This window comes from Mytilus galloprovincialis, chromosome 1, assembly GCF_965363235.1.
Source record: "Mytilus galloprovincialis chromosome 1, xbMytGall1.hap1.1, whole genome shotgun sequence".
Classification (NCBI taxonomy): Eukaryota; Metazoa; Mollusca; class Bivalvia; order Mytilida; family Mytilidae; genus Mytilus; species Mytilus galloprovincialis.
Genome location: NC_134838.1, coordinates 101,768,735 through 101,790,950, shown reverse-complemented (window position 1 = coordinate 101,790,950; position 22,216 = coordinate 101,768,735). Strand labels below are relative to the sequence as shown.

General features: G+C 31.5%; 1 protein-coding gene across 4 annotated transcripts; it reads right to left on the bottom strand.

Moving 5' to 3' along the window:
* Nucleotides 1-721: 721 nt before the first annotated feature.
* LOC143047609 (uncharacterized) lies at nt 722-19,201 on the bottom strand. Of its 4 annotated transcripts, none has more exons than XM_076220750.1 (3): nt 19,107-19,201; nt 3,019-4,998; nt 722-2,168 (listed from the first exon to the last, which is right to left on the bottom strand). In XM_076220750.1, the coding sequence occupies exons 2-3, from the start codon at nt 4,991-4,993 to the stop codon at nt 1,996-1,998; spliced, it is 2,148 nt and encodes a 715-aa protein (XP_076076865.1). In that variant the 5' UTR covers nt 4,994-4,998; nt 19,107-19,201; the 3' UTR covers nt 722-1,995. The 4 variants fall into 4 exon arrangements, with proteins under 4 accessions (XP_076076865.1, XP_076076886.1, XP_076076875.1 ...); XM_076220771.1 differs by lacking the exon at nt 19,107-19,201 and adding an exon at nt 10,800-10,861; XM_076220760.1 differs by lacking the exon at nt 19,107-19,201 and adding an exon at nt 10,572-10,747.
* Between the last annotated feature and the right edge of the window lie 3,015 nt (nt 19,202-22,216).

Below are 22,216 nucleotides of genomic sequence, written 5' to 3'. Positions count from 1 at the left end.
AGATGATGTACCTTCAACTTATCCGGCTGTCGTAAAGGATGCTATATTTACATACCATACCGTCACATCAAATTTTCATTTTATGATATACGTCTAATGTGACTACGAACTGATCAAGCGGATCATATTTAGTTTAACAGGGCTTATACTACGAGTGTATTATTTTATGTTATTTCACATCAGCATCTACATGTTCATACTAAAGACTGTATGTATGAAGTCTTTATTACATAACATTTTCATGAAAAATTATATTTTGCCTTTTGTTACAACATATTAAGACCACAACATATAAATTAGTCATATTGATATTATTTTTATAACCAACACAAGTTGGAAAGTTGAATTGTTCCTGTAACCAAAGCTGAAAATAAGTGTTTATCATCGACGATTGTCTCAAGTACGGATAAATTCCTGAAAATATCATTACTAGTTTTGCATTTATTTAGAGAAGTTATATATAGTTATCAAAGGTACCAGGATTATAATTTAATATGCAAGACGAGCGTTTCGTCTACATAAGATTCATCAGTGAGGCTCAGATCAAAATAGCTATAAAGCCAAACAAGTAAAAAGTTGAAGAGCACTGAGGACCCAAAATTCCCAAAAGTTGTGCGAAATACGGCTAAGGTAATCTATTCTTTGGATAAAAAAAAATCCTGAGTTTTACGAAAAATTCAAAGTTTTGTAACAAGACATTTATAAAAACGAGAGATACATGTTGTCAAATTATATTTTAATAAATTATGAAATAGCCATATGTAATATTCATGAACTTAAAAAATGAGTACCATGTAGATAACATTGATAAAAATACTAAAGACACGTTGAAAGGTTATCAGACATGTCTTTTCTAAATTGGTCCAAGGTGACATTTAATAACTCCACAATGATAAAACGTTCAATTTTTTCCCTTTATATTTAATGGGTTTCAGATAAAATAGTACGTACGTATACATTTCACTAAATATGGAGTGAAATTCTGGTATGTCTTTTTAAAAGCACTTTAATAAGGACTATCAAAAGCGCATTCTTAACGTAAGAAAAAAATCAAGATAAAAATATAAATGAATATTCGACACAATTGAGAAAAAAGAGATTTATAAATGTCCTCAACACAAGGTATTATATAAATCGATACATATTTACAGTGCATATTTTGGAAAACCCGGGTTAAACATCTCATCTAAACATAATGATCAGACGTATGTGCAAATTCATTTTAGACATGTTACAAAAAAAAAAAAAAAGAAACAACAACATGAATTGAAAACAGGTATAACATTTTTTTGACAAAACGTGCAGCTAGTTCATTTACGTTTATCCAAGATGGAGACACACGTCTGCGCTGATAACATTTATGTTCAGTATGAATTGAAATAGTGTTTTGTTGAATCCTCATATCCTGCAACCAAGCTGTTGATATGGCATAAATACTCCCAACTTAACGAGATTTTTAATAATAATGATAAAAAAAAAAACAACCGAGAGTAACTTGAACATATCTATAATATAAAATTTAAGATACATATTTCGTCGAAAGAAATAAACTTTACATTAAAAAGTAAAATTAACCAAAAAGACTTGTTTTTCTAAATTTCTTGAGAAATTGAATTATAAGAAGTTATAACCCTTTTTGCATTGTATAAGTAATCTTTGCAGGTGTAAATAGCAAATTTGTGTTATAACCTCAAATCGGTATAAAATATGTACACAATCAAATTGTTAGTGATTTGTGGAATAAATTGCTAATTACAGAACATTTAAGAATGCTATGATAACTTTCACTATGGATTCTTTTATTTTCGTTTGAAACCATTTTTTTTAAGTATTTCGTGGTAACTATGGATCCACGAATTCCAATGTCCAACGAATGACAAATTTTCTGTACGAGTGTAATCAGACTTTGGCAAACCACAAAATCACAAAGTACCAACGAAAATGAAAGTTTTCCTTATTCCACGAAAATTGTTATCCATAAACGAATTCACAATATTATATTTTCGAATTAAAACCAGAATTGAAATGACCATTATTGTCATATGATTTTTCAGGTTTGTCCTTTGATCGTTCACAACAACATTTACACAATATAATGATAAACTGCAATACTATCACTGCACATAGAACACCAAACATTATCCAAAAATTTCTTTCTGTATAGAGATCTGAAAAAAATATATACCAAAGGTAACTTTCAAAACTGTTCCAATAAACTAATTATATATGTAGATTGTGTCATTCATATAAATTTAAGTACTTTTTATGAATAATATTTTTATCAATTAAACAAACGATGTCTATTTTATGAATTGTGAAAAAGCCAGCATCTCACCGTCAGACTGCAAATGAAAAAACAAACCCGAACCTTATTTTATCAGATTAAACTGAACATCTTTCAAAAGATTGATCAATGAATTATTTTGTAATTTCAAGTCTCGCAGTCAATTTTCAGACCTATTCTCTGCAGTAAATTCAAAACTGTTCAGACAATTCACTTGCCGTCAATTAAGATATGTCGAATGTATGTTCAGACTTTTCAATAGCTACATATCAACAGCATACGGAAATGTCTTTTAAAACTACATAACAGTATTAAAATCACTGCAGGCGAAATGTGTGAACAGTCCTGAAGTTACCACAATGGATAAGACTGAATATCAAACGAAAGACCGAACATGACTGAGTAATTTAGTGTTCAGACTTTTCAGATTTTGTTAAGATCGAAATAACTGTTTCTGATCAAAACTGGTTAAACAGTGTTATTCATGGAAAAATAGATAGTTCATACGTAGCAGCATATGGCAACTCTGTCGATGCAAATTGTATCAATTCGTGTGACTCTATGATTCTAGTTTTAAATCCAATGATTGTTTCGTCGTACCGGACATCACATTTAAAAACATATCCCGGTTACAGCATTTGTTTAAATAAAATATGTATTGTTACGTATGAAATTCAGGGAAATTTGTTTTCGTTATGTTAGGTACGTTTTGCTTAGATGAAAATAAGACTCACCATTTATTTCGAATAAATCGTCATCCTCTGGCCTTTGCGTAATCGTTGAATCATATTCTTGAAAACTGTGACAGCGTGGGAAATTTTGTGGCGGAGATGGATGATTAGCATAAGATTCATTAATAATAATTGCCATTCCATCATTAGCATGAAGTTCAATATGACAATGCATAAACCAAACTCCTGGATTATCGGCAACTATACGTGTTACAACATATCCTCCACTCGGAACTATAATAGTATCCTTGCGTACCGGCTTCTTCAATTCTAAATCCGGAATATTGCCATTAACCCATGATGAATTACTCCATGTGGCATCGTTACAGAAACTTTCGTTCTTAGCTACTCCACCTCTGCAATCTATATCTTTATTTTCTCCTATCATTTCTCCAGTTCCGTTGTCGTACTGTGCATATCCCATTTTCAGTACATAAAAAGTATGTCCATGCATATGAATTGGATGTGCCCAGCCTTTCCCGCTACCCATATTGAGAAATATCATTTGAACGGTATCTCCATGTTTAAGATTTAATGAATATGTACACGTGCAAATTTTTTGCTCGTCACACTCAGTGTTATCACATGGATAGTCCAAATCCTTTGGATTAGCCAGTGCTATTTTCGTTGGCGAAATGAATCTTCTGCCATTCACAGAGCCTGGGGTAAACGATTTTCCAGGAAAGGCAAAATTTAGGAAATATTCTGTAAATTTTCCTTGAATGACTTTAGGTGCTTGATCGTTGTCCGATTTATGTTTTAATTTGTCAACAGGTAAACATAATGTAAAGTCATTTTGTGGATAATATGTGAAAAAGCAATTTACTACCAAACATTTATCGGTATCTGTACAGGTACGATGAGTTGATAACGGTTCGGTATCTGAAGCCCCTTGGTAATGGAGTATAGCTTCAACCGATGTATTACGGTTTGATTCTAGAGTTTTTGCTCTTATCCAATAATTTCCAATAGGTTGATCAGCGTCAATGATGACGTCATACCTCTCACCAGCATTAATAATTACAGAATCTGCAATCTGTGGTTCTACATCAAAACCATCAGATGCAACAACAGTTATTTTATGACCATCGACTGATATAGTCCAAGGATAAAGAGCGCCAACTCCAATGATTCGAAATCTGTATTTGTTTCCTTGTTTGACGGTAAATATTTCAAGAGGAGCTTCATTGTGAGTATTTTTATGAGAATCCCAGAATCGTCCTTTTCCATTAATCAATCCAGAATGAGCTTTCAGTAAACTGAAATATTGTCCATCTAAAGATCTTGAAACCTGAAATTTCTCACGGTTGTCATATCCACCAAACACCATTCTAGCGTCTTCCATGTCAGAGTCCCAATCATGATTCCACTCCTGAATTGTTAAGATGTGTTCCTCAATTTCAACTGGTTTTCTTTCCCTAATTATAAACGCACCAAATAGTCCTTTTGACCTTTGAGATCCGACATGAGAATGATACCAGTATGTTCCTTTATGCGATGCTATAAATTTATAAATAAATGTTTGACCTGTTGATATTGGACACTGAGAAAGAAAAGGCACACCATCCATATAGGGACTTCCTTCCTGTGGAAGTCCATGCCAGTGAATTGTAACCTCTTCAGATTTCAAATGGTTTGTTACATGAACAATAACCGTTTGACCTTCATAGACAATTATTGGAGGACCTGGCATTGTTCCATTTGCTACAACAACCAAACGAGCAGTTTCCCATCCGTCTGCTGTAATCACGTCATCTACTGTTATCTGTGCTGCGTCTTTCGTGTTAGTAACGTCATATTTATAAAGTTTACCATTTTTTGGATACACAGCTTTTTCTGTCGGATGCATCATGGTCAGCTGGTGTTCTATGTTTAGAGATGTTTCACATACCTCTTGCGATATATCACATTCAAAACTTAACACCTTGTTGACGATTGCACAGATTAAAAGTTGAATAAAAATCATCATTCTCTTCATGTTTTCTGAAATTTAAAGATCGACATTTTAAATTGTTGCACATGTTGTATAGGAAGATGGATCTTTCATTTTCATAAAATGCAAAGTGTTATCTAACCGACAGTGTGTTTTAAGACTTGACTTTTGTCTAGCCTGTGGTGGGCGTAATTGAAATTTCTCCTCGGCACTCGGGTTATTATTCCAAGTATAAAAAAAAAACAATCTTGACAAGTTTTTCCGTAATTTAGTAGTCAATAATAACATAAATGTCAATAAAATGTTTTTTTTTTAATACCGAATTTTTATTTAACTTTCAAAGTTGGTTTAAGTTAGTTGTATGGTCACAATGACACCATTTCTTGCGTTGTTATCAATTTTTATTATTAGAACTAACTAAAAGAAATTGAAAGTTGCAATCACTGGTGATTTTGAAATTGTTTTCTTACATTGTACGTTGGTCAAGCTAAAGCATATTGTTTATAGTTTCAAGAAAGTTTCTTACCAAAATTTAGAAAATTGCAACGTATGGTTAATTAATTTATTTTAATAATGCAGAACAAATTACTTTCTGTTTTGCGTTTGTGGATAGTAAATTAAATGGAATGTTACATTGTTGTTAATTAAGATTCATTATAGTTCCATGTAGATTTGTTTCGAGATAATTATGGCAGATTACAATAGTCATTCAAGGGACCCTACTGAAATGTTACAATCTCTGAAAAGATGATATGAATAATTACATCATTTCTTTTCAATAATTGTATTTAGGATTGAAAGAAGTTTTGATTGTATCAAACGATTTTATAATTATTAAAAAGCGACATTAAAATATTGAAGAACAGGAGTAGTTACGAATTACGATCTCAAACTGGTTACATTTCCGTACTTTTTCCGAATCAGACTGTACAACACTTAATCAAATGTTAAATGTTGAGTGTTCAATGTTCAATACCAAGAATGCTTAACGAATTGTACTTATTTTATCAGAAGATAGGCTTCTGGTTCTATATAAATTCACGATCAAGTCAGTATCTCAGACGATCTGAATGTCAGTATTTTAGACATTCTCAAAATCTGTGTACAATTAATTGTTCGGACGATCTCGAATACAAGAACAAAACAAAAACAGTTAATAGTTATGCGGATTTGCAAAGTGGGTTAGCTGAGATAGTGACTTTTGCAACATTTTGTTTAAAACTACGTTAAGCGTCCATAATCTTTTAAGTTTATTTACAAAATATCAAAATGATTTTTTAAGCATAAAGATCTAAAAAGGTCTAATAAACACAATATTTGGCCTCTAAAATTACAAAATAGTATAGATGTAGTCTTATCAAAAATATACTAATTTTAATGAAAATCAAATACGATGATATAATCTTGACATTTTAGTGCAGAAATGACACTTTTTATGTCAATACGCAAGGTACATCTATATTAATATGTGCATGTTGAAATAGACAAACGATGGATATTTATTTGACTTAAATTGACAATTAACACATATATTTTGGACATATAAAAGACAGGTATTTATCATAGAAAAGGATATATATATCCCACGTTTATACAACTCCATATAAGTCAACATACTAAAATAGTTTCTTATTTGGTAAGGCCTGTCTGGACTCCTATCTAAATACATAGTTCAAGATCTCAAACTCAGGTTGTTTTGAAGTGTATTTCTTTTTATCTTGTATTTAAATTATCAATAACATTTTTATTAAGGTGTAAACTATACCTGGTCCGACTCGCAATTTTTTTTTATCAACATTTACTATTACAAGAGACACAAATTGTCTCTGCTTTAACCCGAGAATAGTATAGTCAAAACATAATGTCATACACCTGTGACCTTTTATATTTCTCGGGTCACAAACAATTTCGTTAATATGGTCTTCCGGAAGAGGACATTATAATGCACTGATTGGACCTTTCTATCCAGAAATGATTATCTCAGACAATGTAGCAACTATCAGCTCCTTATATATATCTCCGATACTTCTTATTTTAATATGTGAGCTGCCTCGGATAGAAATCGATCTCATGCAACTGTACATATACATGTACATGTAAAAGACATCGATTGATTTTGGCACATTCAAATAAAAAGATGAATGTTTGTTTTTTTGTAGGGTACCTATATCAACTTAATTTCAAACATTTACAGACTCTCAGGTTTAAAGATGTTTGAACCTGAAATTAATAAAAAAAAAAAAAAACGTTTTTGATACTCAATTGCTTATGGTCGATTTCTATACGACGCATCCGTCTCGAATTGCACTTTTATTTCCTGTTTGTTTACACAACACTTGTACATGTTTTATAAAATTGTAAATGCAAATAACTTAAACCTTTAGCCATTAAACCCTAAGCCATCATAAATTACTGTTTTAGTATGATGGGTATTATTCAACCAGGTACGTTATCGCTATAATAGGCTATCGAAAATAAAGGTGAACAGATTAAATTTTGTTTATTTGAGGATCTGGGCAGCTCTTTCGGCAGATGAAATGGGCATTTTAAATGATTGTATTCAGTTAATTGGACGATTGCACTCTGATGCTTTAAGAAAAAATATATATTTGGATATTGGTTCTTAGTATTTAAGTCAGATGTTTATGTTCTTGGTGCTGCATCATAGTGACAGGGGCATTGATGCAAAACAAAGCTCCTCATCCATGGTTCAAATTAAAATTTGAAGGGCCCATTTGTTTTGTCGCAATGCTGGAAATTTAAGGTGCAATACCACCAAATCATGGTACATCACATCCGGTTGTATACGAAAGTAGGTCTAAAAAATATTCCCTTGAATTTGACAGTTGTAGGTAATTAATCTTACATTTTATTGCAGTAAAACCATTTCTGTGTCATAAACATATGTCTTGGGTATTTCAAAACACCATTATTTTTTATTTGGGATTTCTATAGAAAATTTTGTAATCTTGAGGTTACATGGTGACTAAACCTTGTACACAGATAAAATAAGGGGAGAAATTTGATTGGTTAACTTCCAATGATGGTTATTTTCTTATATGCAATGAAATTTTATGTGAATTTTTTTCTATAGAACTGGACAGGATAAAACTTTACTCATGCCAAGTATTTCTTTATTTGAAACAAAGATAAATTCTGCACATTTTTTTGAAAAGTGCAAATTTAACAAAGACTAATAGGGGAAAATCAATGGTGGTATTGCACCTAATATGGGAAGCTGTACATGCACCTTTGACCTTGTGAGTAATCTCATGTGTTAAAATTTCTTTCTATTTAAGTGAAATAATTCAAAACCATGAAATATTCTGAGTGAATTGAGTCTCAAAAACACATTTTATGATAATAAAATCAACGGTACTAATTTTGTTGCACCAGATGCGCATTTCGACAATACATGTCTCTTCAGTGATGCTCGTGGTCAAAATATTTGAAATCCAAAGCTTATATAAAACATGAAGAGCTATAATCTAAAATTGTCTTGAAATAGGACTCTATCATGAATATTCAGTTGACAGAACAAGCCATACAAAAGGGGGGGGGGGGCTTTTTCTCCTTATTTCTTATATTCTGCTATGATAGAACATTTTCCTAGGAAATACTTAAATAAATATATAGTTATAAGTAGATGAAATTATTTTAATGGCGTAACAACAAATTATTTACTAAAAGAGAAGCCTTTTATGTCCCTCTTTGGAACGCGGCGTAAATTTAATTTTTACGTAAGGACTTACTGAAACCTCCTTGGAGACAGTAAACTTTTATATGGATTGTTCATTCTGCTAAAATGCTTCAATTACTCATTTCTCATAACATTTCTACCATAACTGAGTGAAAATTACCCCATTATTTTAATTTTTTGTCCTGAAAATTTGAAATTTTGAGGAAATGAGAGGCATAAATTGACAAAAAGAGACCCTATAAAGAAAACAAAGAGGTCCATTAGTGGTATTTATCTTCCAAAAATCATCTTGTGTATCATATGCAACTGTTTGTAGGGAGATATGATAGATATTTAATCATTTATTGGTCCACACTCTATTCTATCTTGATGCGGCTTGGTTTGGCTGTGTCGAAGAAATTTTGCTCGAATCGCTGTAGATGTCGTCTTTCATTATACTAGATTTTTCTCAAACTATTGAACTGATTATGACAAAACTTAACAGAAATGCTTGAAATAACTAGTATTACAAAGGAAAAAAGTCACATTCAGTTTATTGAACAAAAATGTCTTCTTAAGTCCTGTCTGTCTTATTATTTCTTTTTGTTATTTATTATACAGTTCCGTTAATCATCCAGAGTTACACGATAAGCAAGTTGTTTTTATCATTTCCTTGTGTTTTATCTTTCCTTCTAAGGACAATTGTTCATTATGTTCATGATAATTGTATGAAGATAGATTGTGTTGTTAAAATCAATGTTATGGTATGTTGAAATAGGTATATTGAAGACAACATGTCAATTTTTAAATGAGGTGTTATAGTATGATATAGTATTTATCAAACTTAGTAATTTTTATATGTGAAAAGTGCATTGTTTTATAAGAAAATTACTAATAGAACTTGGATCTTTTTAAAGGACACATAGTTAGTACTTCGGTAAAATGGAAAACTGGTATGTAGCAATGTGTACAGGAGGTAAAAATTGTAAATATATGCTCTGTATAGGTGTTAGTGCCATGGGTACATAAGCCTCTGGTAACTATATAAAGATTACATATATCTATAAATTCATCATTGGACATGAAGTATCATCCCACATGTCCAAATTGTTGAAAGTCAAAAGACTTGAAGAAAAAAAAAACATATGAGAAATCTTTTTAATATTCTGCTGGTGGAGATTTATTTCCTCGAGGGTATCACCAGCCCAGTAGTCAGCACTTCTGTGTTGACTTGAGATATCACTGATATGTTCATAATTATAAACTGTTAACAAAACTTTGAATTTTTAAAAACTAAGGCTTTTCTACCTCAGGAATAGATTACCTTAGTTGTATTTGGCAAAACATTTTGGAATTTTTGGTCCTCAATGCTCTGGTATTTTTTATTCGAGCGTCACTGATGAGTCTTTTGTAGACGAAACGCGCGTCTGGCGTAAACATAAAATTTAATGCAGGTATCTATGATTAGTTTTTTTACATAGACAGTTTTTGTGAAACAATACGATTGCGATCTTAAATGGGATAGATAGTTCACTATTCTTTTTTATTAAAATGATTTATCAATCAATTTTCTTGCTAAAATAAATGAACCAGAAAAGGCACGAATTGTTGACTAGCACTTGAATTTAATACATGCCATATATTTTACCTAGTAGCAAAACAGCCACAGACTTGTTATGATTGTAGCAGCAACTACCCTTTTGCAATGTGCAATTTATCGTCTCCAACACGAGGGACATTCAATGTCTATTAATTATTGGTAGTGTTAATTGAAGAATATAATGTATATCTAAATATAACCGAACATGCATGCAGTAAGATTCATTGTTGTGGTGTTTCACACAAAAAATTAAAAAATATAATGTAAAGCAAATGTGTTTACAGAAGACTTATCCATTTCTTGCTGAAAACAAGGAATTAATCGAAAAGTATAAACATACTTACTTGCTCACCTTTCAATGCATAATCCCTCTTTTATTAATTATGAAACTACAAGTATTATTTTAAAAGAATATAAATAACACAAATGGTTAAAAACACGAAAAACAGTTTATTCCATAAACATACTTTGAAATGAATATGCCAACAAAATAAGACGGACACCGAATAAATACACGTGCAATATTTTATTACAGTTGGGAAATAAATAGATATGTTGTTATAACATCTTACCTTAAGTTTGATTGATGTATGCCATATATATACAAATGACAGTCGTCACACAAAAGGTATTCACATTGCATAGGTGAATGGCCGGTTAGAAATTACGAAGCGTCTTGGGGAATCTTTTAAAGGGCGTTAGCTACCAAATTTACGCCCACCAAATTGTTAATAATTCACAGGGAAGTTGATTTAATATATATCACGGGTAGTAACGTCGTCATATCAAGAAGTATTCAGACAGTGTTTGGTTTTTATTTACGCCGTATCAGCATAAAAAGGATATATATCGCGGCGAGTGAACAGTGATTTTTTTCCTACTTTTTTCAGTTGGTCGTGGTTTAGTTATGTTACTTCACATAACGATTACATCAGTTCTTTTTAATTGAGCAAATGAAAAGCACATACAATGATTAATTCTCTATTGTAAGTCAAATGATCTACATCGAAATTGTTGTTTTTAAGAATATTAACGCAAGATATGCAATATATCGATACTGATATCGATATTGTTTGCTTAAGCGATTGACATGGTTCAGTTAATTGTCTAGAAATAAATCATGGTTATTATCCAAGATTTTCATGTTGTTTTTTTTTTTTGTTTGTTTGTTTTTTTTTTATCAAAATCAATATCATACACGCAACGTGCATAAGACATTTTACTTTTCGTGTGTTTCCTAAGATATAATTGTTGTGGCTACACCTCTTTCGAACTGGTTTCCAGTAAATAAATTATAAAAAACAGAGAACATTGCTTCTGTTTCACCTAAATTATTTTCTCCGAATGCCAATTTAGCTTAACATATTTTATTTACAAAATTTAAGCAAAATGGATTGGACAAAAGTAAATCATACTTATGAAGTCTCTTCCCTAAAATGAATACATTCAATATTGATATAATAAGCATGCATGTAAAGCAAACAGATGTAAAAATTCAATATAATACGATCTACAGGTAAAAAAAAACAACATAAAAGAAAAGAAAGAAATAGTTAAAGAGTTAAAGAGTCAGATAATTCTGTAATGCTGACATATATATATATATATATATATATATATATATATATATATATATAGGTGTTGATCATGGTGATGAGCCTTGTCAGTGTCAATTACGTTATATGGAAGTAAAAGAAATCTCTTTGACCCTTTGATAAAAATTTGAATGTTTGAAAATTCGGTTATTTTGTCCAATTTACTTTTCCGCAAATAAATAGCCTTGTATCTATAAAAAAAGGTAACAGTAGTTTACCGCTGTTCAATAGTTATAAATTGGGTAAACGAAAACAAACCTGATTACAAACTAAAATTTAGGGAAACACATCAATTATCAGAAGAAAACGGGTTTCAATTCGTTCTTAAACTTAGATATAGACGCTGAGAATTTCTAGATTACGCTAATTTCGCGGTAAACGATTATAAACGAGAATTAAAAAGTCAATTGTTCATGAACAATTGAATGGTCTTTCCTTTTTTCTTTTATTAATTGCCTTCTTAGTTAAAAAATATATGGTTTCTAAGGACTTTTATGTTCATAAGTGGTTGCTTAGGGAAAAAATCATTCCTAAGGATAAATATATTAAAATAAGTTATTAAAACTGTCATATGTACTATTCATAGTTTTTAAAGTTAAAAAAAAATAAGTGATTGCTGAGGACTTGTATGTCATTGCTAGGGACAAAAATGTCATTTCCAGTAATAAAAATGTCATATTTATATTATTCATAGTCTTCTAAGTTCAAAAATATGTGGTTGCTATGGTGTTTTATGTCGTTGCTAGTGACTTGACCTCTGACCTTGACTTAACTTTGTAGATCTTATTATGCTGATCATTTTTGCAATTCAAAGTTTCTTTCTATCTGTAACCACTTTTGAGTTATAAGCCAACAATCATCATTTCGGACCCCAAAAACAGTTTTGGTGCCCTAGTTCCATAACAGTTGGTCCAATGATTTTCAACCCAACATAACAAATGTAGATCTCGACAAGACACATATTTTCTCCGTTACATTTTATCAGCCATCTTTTACAGTTATTTAGTAAATCCGATAACAAGCTAAGGTCAAAATCTAGGTCATGACCTTGACCTTTGACCTTAGGTCAATTTTCATGTTCATGTGAATTGATGATCATTGGTGATGATCCTAGGTGGCTACAACTTACAGTTTTTGAGTTTTAGTGGCCAACCGACATTTGTTAATTTTCAAAGGGGCATAACCCTACCAATGAGTCGTTGAATCTTTTCGATTCAAATGTAACGAAGCACCAGGGTCAGTTCTTGAACAAATTCCACCCTTTGTTTTTTTTCTACCTATTATGGTTATGGAGTTAGAATGATAACAAGTTTTTCGGTGTTAGGGGAGATAACCCCTATAAAGGAAATGTTACGGGGTCGTGCCCTCACCACAAGATAGTTTTTGGTCAACCGATACTAGATACCTAATATCATTTCAACATGTCGCGTACTTTTTTTGGGAAATTTCCTTAAAGTTTGGCGGAAAGAATAATAATAATAATTAAACTGTCAATTGTTCTTGAACAATTGAGAGGTCTTTCCTTTTGTAATGTAAAATAAATGTTCAAAAAGACGTAGAATGTATTGAAAAGCTTTTAAAACACACTGAAAATCCTTTATATAAGGTTAAAAACACTAAATTCCCTATATGGGACATGACCTTGACCTTTGACCTTGACCTTTGTCAAGGTCATTAGTCCCCAATGTCATTGCTGAAGACCCCATGGGTCTTGGACCTTTGGTTATATAGAAAAAGCTGATTTAGTCTTTTCAGAAACCTAAAACAGGCTTTATGCCCCTTAAAAAAAGGTCAAATCTCTCCGGTCAAAATGTAACAAAGTTGCGCGGTAATGACCCAAACATTTTCCACTATTTAAAACTTCTGTAAGTATAATGGTTGCTGAGATTATCCCATAACAAGGTGTTAGGTCAAAGGTCAAGGTCAACATACAAATTTGACCTTGAGGTATTTTTCAAAGTCACATGTATTGATGATGAATGGTGAAGATCCTAGGTCTCTATGACTTACGGTTTCTGAGTTTTGGTGGTCCACCGACACCGGTTAATTTTCATAGGGGCATAACCCTACCAATGAGTCGTTGAATCTTTTCGATCCAAATGTAACGAAGAACTGGGGTCTGGTCCTGAACAAATTTCACCCTTTGTTTTTTTTCTACCTATTATGGTTACGGTGTTGGAACGATAACAAGGTTTTTTGGTTTCGGAGGGATTACTCCGAACCGACAAAATATTTCGACTAACAGGGTGAGTTCCAGATAGGTATTCATGACACCGATACAAAGTGTGAACATGGAAGCGACATGTCTTACGGTTTAGGCTGCTAACTTCGTCAAAGTTTGGCGGAAGAATAATAATAATAAACAGAAGAAATACAGTAAGGTCTTTCCCTTTTGTAAAAGGAAAGACCTTAATAATAATAATAATAATAACCAGAAGAAATACAGTAAGGTCTTTCCTTATAGAAAAAGGAAAGACCTTAATAAACGTTTTAGAAGAAAGGGAACGTTATCCTGGTACCTTTGATGACTATTAATACAAACATGACCATTTCGCAAAGGATGTAAACTTCATGACAAGAGTTAATAAATAGTTCTATAATAGCAAGTTTGAATTCAAATGGTGTCACTTTAACCATTCTCGAGTTATCTCACGACTGTTTTCTGTCTGGTGAAAAATGAGAGCACTATATACATTCCAAAGCATAACGGCATACTGAATAAAACGTCATCAAAGTTCAAAGAAAACTAAACGTCCAAAGAATTTAATTTAGTACATTGACTCTAGCTTATATACAAGCGCCATGGACACAGTCTGCTTTCATAAATCTTTGCAACATAACCACAATGAAGTAAGTTTTATCCATGTCCGTATGGAAACAATTACTGCGTCTTATAATTATGAATGAATATCAGGGACGATTTGTGTTTGCTTTACGCCGCCTCTGCACAAAAATCCTATATCGCGGCCAAAATAATATAGAGACGATAAAAGGATGGAAGCAAAATAAAATCATACAAAATATAACCTTAAGATGGAAAATGTTTAAAACAGACACATGAACATGTTCGAGATAAAATAATGTTTTAGAACTGTACCATTCCCAATTATTCGCGATCACTACGCTGATAGAATAGCTAATATATAACAAATATCAGTACAGGGAAGCACTTTTCTCTATAATAAAAGTTTGATGGAGTAAAACAAAAGGAAACAAGAGGAAAGCAGCGGAGTTCACGGAGAGAACCAAGGACAGTCCTAATGAAAACTGACAATCATTGTCAATTAAAATTAGCCTCGAGTGTGCCTGCCATGTGCGCGGTTCGAACTTACAACCTTAGTGTTGCCAGGCTAGGGATACAGTAGTTTGGCTTCTTAGACCACTCCGCCCCTGAAAGCCCGAAAAAATCAAGAAGTTCTGTAAGTAAAGATTCAAAGTAGAGGAGATTAGGAATAGGAAACCCTGACAAAATATAATCAGCAAAAAAATAAAAATAAAAATGATGTCAAATCAGACAGAGGATGGAACTAAATGCTATCCGTCTCACACTATATATGTTCGATGTGTGCTGATAGATATTTTAGTCTGGGCTCTTAATAAAGTTGTCTTGTTTCAATGATTTCAAAATACGCAATCATAGACTGATAAACGATTTACATTTTGATTTTTAATTGAACATAGAAGAAATTCGTAAACCTTGAAGTAAATATCGTTTTTTATAAGATTGATCGAACATTTATGTTTCTAAGTAGGGTAATTTTGATCAGTGCATTTAATTCAAATGTTTTGTAAATGTAAGCCTTTTAGATAAAATTTTATTTACAATAGCTCAATGATATCAGACAAAATAGCTTTTCAGTAATGTGTTGTCTATATTTTCCTTTACTTTTTGTTTGTCCAGATTACGCATTCCATACGTCGACAGTTTATATAAACACTTATAACGATTTAATGTTTGATATAGACAAGGACTTACTTTACGAACCCGGAACACGTCAAATTTCTACAGATTTTAATCTTTTTGCATACTTTCCGTACATTAGTACCAAACAGTCTATTTGTTCATGCAGTCTTTGTCGTGTTTTGTACAATCCTTCACCTTTGTGATCTCAGAAAAGTATTGTTACTGATTAACATTCGTGAACAGAGGGTACGAATATCTCCATTTAGCTTAGCTCATGCCCTTCTCCCTCCAAATATATATAGATCTGAATGTTTTATACGTTGAATGCTGTATTTACTAATTCGGCCTGTCATATTTCCAGTTTTCTTGATCCTCAATTTCATGGTTCAGCAACTGATGCTTTTAGAGTTATGTTGTTCAAGTCTTTAAGTTCGTCAAACAGGGTTAAACTGACCTCAGTGATCAAGGTTATGCTTTCGTGATCCAAATCCGACACTTAAATATACTGCATGCAATAGGTCAACAAATATTTGTATGTGGAATGATTGTAAGGTGTACGTGTGCGACTGACAGGTTTCATTTGACCTTGACCTCATTTGCATAGTTCATTGGTATTAGATATTGAGTTTGTGTGCTTGGATCTTGTTATTTGATACTACATTCTATAAATAAACTATGTTAGGTTCATTGAAATATTGATTGGTGTTCATGTTGTCCGGCAAGGTTCATCTGACCTTGACCTCATTTTCTTGGCTCATTGATCAATAATTTATTTTCTTAATTATGTCCGTTTTTCAGATACTTTAGGCAATAGAATAACTTTATTTGGTATATGTCATGAAATTTAATCATGTTAAGTTAAGAAGGCGAGACTCTTTAGTGGGTGCACTCTTGCTTTTATTTAAAATTGTACCCATTGATTACATATGTCATCAGTCATTGTATTCTTCAGTTTCCCGCACCTTTAACGGTTTCTGTGTTTTTCCTATAACAATGTTTTGGCATTCGGAGAGACGGCTGGCAATAATTATAGTTAGGTTGTAAAACAAAGGTTGAACGCGATAAAGGGTGGAGAATTTGATCTATCACTGAAAATGAAGGTACTTAGATAGTGACAGAAATTCTAGAATGCAAAGATCGCCTATCGACCCCTTAGATACATTTGTAGTTGTTGCATTAGTTCTTTAAAGTACAATGAGTGTAAAACTCACATTTCATGGTACAAAGGATTTAATGTTCATATTCCCAGCAGGAAGGCATCGCAATTTTACATCTTGCACAGCCATACGGACTCTCCAATTTGACAAGTTATTTTGTGCCGGACATTAAAAGTACAGTAATGTCAACATTTCTATATCGCTAGTCAATCCTTTGAGTTTAAATAAACGAAGAGTTTAGCTATATACCACATCTTAAAATGTTTTTTGCAATCACGTTTCTGGTATTTTTGTCGCTGAATTGCTGTCTCATTGACGTTTACCCCAGAAAAAATAATAAGTAAAAAATGATTTTGATATGTCACGTGACGTTCTCTTTCCTTGAAGAGATTCTAAAAAGCGACGAAAATAAAAATTACCATAAGAAATACAGGGAGGTCTTAAATTGTTGGTAACCGAGGAAATACTTTAAAAGAAAAAGACTTTGTTTTTCTTTTAAAACTTGCATTATATGTTTTAACAGAAATGCAATTTTGTTTTAATATTTATTATTATGTCAAAGAAATTATTCAGAAAAAAATGATGTCATGTAGTTGTTTATTAAGAAGGATTTGTTATATCGTGGACAGTTTTATTGAATGCGTATATTGAGATATTGCGTGATTTCTCATGATACATCTTGTTTATCACTTGGCTTGTCCATGTAATGGCAGAAGTTTTGTCACTATTCAATTAAAATGCAATTCTAATGCTTTTCCAAATTTCAATATTTCGAACCTGAAAAAGTGGAGTTTATCTATCAAAATGCGTGATAAACAAAATCTAACAACGTCTCAAGTTAACTTCAGAACTCTAACAATTTACTTATAATGAAAACATTCAAAACTCTTAAAGCCTTATTTTTTTTTATTAAATTTGCAATCATTCTTTTATTTTATAGAAACTTAAAACTCCTGAATAAAATTAACAAAAATGGTATGTAACTCATATGCCTAAATTTGAAGTTATAAAATAATAGTTCAAAGTCTGACTGTTCAATATGACTGTCACTTTAAAAATGTTATATGTGTGTCTTTTGCAGAATTTCTCTGAAAATAAAAACATAAACAAAAACATAGGATTATATAAAAACTTAATTTACAAAATTTAATCTCTGTAAATGCAAAGAGAGTATTTACATAACTAATAAGTTACCTTTATAGAAAAATAGAGATAAGAAAAAGTATTATCAGCTTTTTGTCATTTTCCCTATAGATTCAGATAACAGTAACCCTCCCCGAGCCTCTTTTTTCGTGAAAAAAAAAACCATTTTATTCATATTAATAATACCTTTATTTTACTTTTATTTAAATTTTGGATCCGTCGTTATATTTAATTGTACTTTATCTACAATTACGTGCATTTAAGTAAGTTTAAGGCTTAAATTTTTTCCTGATTGAAAATATGAATTTCATTTTTTTCCCCTTTCTTGCGTGTATTTATGTTCAAAACTGACATCAATTAATAGATCGTAAAACACGAATGTAAAAAACACATATGAATTCATAAAAAATTCATACATGACCATTATGTGTTAAAATATATAAATAATTGGTGAACAGGAAGATGAGGATCGAAGAGTTTGAAACTGCATTACATGGTATAGCATGTTCACATAAAGATTGATAACAGATTTCGGAAGCTCCTATTTGTAGTTCCCTTGCACAATGCGAAAAACATGGGCAAGTATTTAGTAAACAAAAAGTTTAAACTTGGACGGACGGTCCGGCGGTATGATTCGATCGGCTACTAGACCTGCTTTCGCCTTTGTCCACACAATAAAAGGAATGAGATTCGCGAAGATTTTTTGTCAACAAACAACGAAACTGACCGATTTGTTACAACACACCGTACAGTATCAGATAGACTCATTTAGTATGGTGATATTGTTTATTATTAATTAAGTTGGTTTTGATTTTGTGTTTTAAGATTTGCACCATTCATTCTAGACAGAAGTCTTAACATAAGATTTATACAGTCTGAAAGGTATAAAATCGTAATAAATGCTTCAACAAACTAGCGTGACGTACAGCTTTAAAGTTTAGCTCTTTATAAGAACCAGACAGAGTGAAATATACATATAATATATGAGAGTTTCCATTTTTTTCTTCTATAATTTGCCTGGTATAAGCAGTAATTGAATACTGCTAAAAAAATGAATTACGCAGAAAAATATGTACTTACATTAGTTTAAGAAAAGCGTCCTATCGTAACACGCAAAACAGTTATCTGAATAATCCCTTCGCGACGCACGACTTCCGGCTTTATTGGTATCTAGGTATACAGAATGGTAATAAAGGTACTTTTAGTAATCCTGACAAAAGTTAAAAATATTCTGATAACATATTTTGTGATCTAAGGTACATAACTCTGTTGCGTTATATAATGCCGAATATGAAGTTTTTAAAAACGAAAATAATTTTCCTTGTATCATATTTCAAATTTATTATTTCTGTAAATGCTATACGCAAGTGTTATGGAGGTATGCAATCTATTTCGGATTTTATCCCATTTGAAATGTTAAGTAGTTTGGCTTAGGATTGTTAACAATACCTGGCTATTCTCACAGAAAATGTCTATTCTTTTATTTCAAATAGAACAAATAAATCGCTAGTAATTTATGATATTTCAAGAATAAATTTGTGTCCGCATGCATCCTTATATATAAAGCCACCCAGGAGAAAATGGTTAATAATATAAACAATCAAAGCAGACATTTCTATGTCAATCCATCATACAATATAATAAAAATTAACACCAAAATACGGCTTATGCTGGACATAAATAAGAACACTTATCATTAGTCACATGGCATTATTTACCAATATAACAGATGATTTAAATTAACGTTAAAACGTACGTAGGATTTTTTTTTTGTCATGTGTAACTCAGCTAGCAGGTTTTTTTTTATAAGAAATCTTTGGCTTATGGCATTATACGGCAGAAAAACACCATTAAATAAGAATTTCAACACTGAATTTATACTTGCCCTTAACTTAACACAACAGTTTCATATGTGAGTAAGGATATTTCGTGAAAGTTGGAATACTGATTGCATTTTCCCAGGTTTTTGTTTGGTTCATCTCCAGTATCTTATACATGTTAGAATATAAATGACAGTCTTGTTGTTAAACCCTATTTCTTTGAGGAATAAGATCGGTATTTTACGTTGAAATCTTGCTTTCTTTTTGTGTAGACGTTCTTTGCAATTTTCAACCCCTTTGTCTGTTATTTAAATGTTGTTCATCGATTTGCATGGATATATATTCTTTTCTGGAATTTGGTGGTTATTATCGTTGGTAAACACGGGTATACATTTGTTATTTAGCATATCCACCTTCTCGTTTGGTGTTTCAGCTATTCTGTCTTCAAATTTCAATGTTTCACTGCTAATTTTATTTTTCCTTCATTAGATGTTGTATCTTTTTCGGGATCTATCAGTTTATTCAGATATTTGTGGTAAGAAGTATAATTTCGTAACGAAGAGTCTTTCTAAATTGTCTGATAACTTCCGCTTCTCTGCTATTCCTCGTTCAATGCTTGGTTATACAGACTTTCTTTCTTTCGGATTATTCTGTTAATTTCCTTTGTTATCCATGGTACAGTTGTTTTTTTCTTTAATGACATCTTTTATATCTTGTTGTCCATAGCTTCCAAAACAGTTGTATTAAAATATGTTCAGTTCTCTTACACAGATGGTGACGATCTTCAATCTGTCTTCCGAGAGAAAAGAATTCAATGCAATGTACCCGTCTCTGAAAGATGTAAGAGTGTTTATGCAGTTGCTTTTCATTCGTTAGATATGTTTGTGCTTTTGAATTGTCCATTGTGATTCCCCTTGCAGTATTTTTGTTATTTTACTTTTTTTTTAAATTAAAAAAACATTTTCTTCTTTTTTGCATACATACAAAGTCTCTTCAGTAACAACATCTATCAAACTTTAAGGTATAAGGCTTATGATTTGATACGCTAGACGCGCGTTTTGTCTATATAAGACTCATCAGTGACGCTCAGATAAAATGAAAGTTAGAAAGCCAAATAGGTATAAAGTTAAATAGCAGTGATAATCCATAATTCAAATTACAAGTAATACTGTGTCACAGTAAGGTTAACAAGGTCGTTATTCGAATTTGTTCCTTGGAAAATAGTTCTTTATCTGAGTAAAGACCAAATCCACATCATAATTTAACATACAGTAAACTTAATAAAACCCAAAGTTCTTAACAGGCTTTAGTTGATTTTAGACTCTGATGTATATTTTTTTTTATCATTAGTTCTTTTTGGCTTTAACTAGCTTTCAGTAATTGCGAGTGTTCACATATCGTACTTTCGTGTTATTTTGATCTGTTGATACAATTGTAATGGTTTTTTTTGTTATTCAATGTTTACTCATTTAGCGTTATATCTCGTCTCTCTATTTCAAATACATACAAGCTTTGATGAGTGTGTAGTATGACTATAAATTTCCACTTCTTATTCTGGTACTATGAACAACAAAATTATTGTAAAGAATATTTTCGTTCTCCATTTACAATGTATACATTACAACAAAATTATTTTCTTTTACCAGGGTACATTATTCTATTTGGCGGTTGGGTTAATTGTTCAAAGTTATGGCTAACTTACTGAAATTATTTAACATCTCAAAGCAGTATACTACTACTGCCTTTATTTACTAAATTGTTTTTAATTTTTGCTAATACGCTTGGTCTATGTGCCATTTTGTGCTTCTTTGTTACATATATATATATTAGTGATTAAGATTTTATCACAATGTTGACTGCTGTATTTTTAACTTTTTTTTTACCTATTATGTCTTTATGTTTTGTTTATGCATAGTTGTCAACATAAAGGAATTTGATGCGACTGTCATACAAGTGAGAGGTATAACTAGCTATGAAAACAGGTTCAATCCACAATTTTCTACATAAGAAAATACCTGTACCAAGTCAGGAATATGACAGTTCTTATCCTTTTGTTTGATGTGTTTGAGATTTTGATTTTGTTATTTGATAAGGGATTTTCCGTCCTGAATTTTCCTCAGAGTTCAGTATTTTTGTTATTCTACTATTTTTTTCAAGGTTCATCCCAAATCTTTTAATCTAAATAAAGCAAAAAGAACATTCATCGAATAAAATTTCGTTTTTGTCACACACAATTTAGTGATTTAACAGATAAATAAGAATTTAAGGAGATGAATTAACGACGTAAACAGGACATTTGCAAACAATGACTTTTCCATAAAATCAACAATAGAAAGTATTGTTCTCCTTAAAAATGCCATTATATATTTT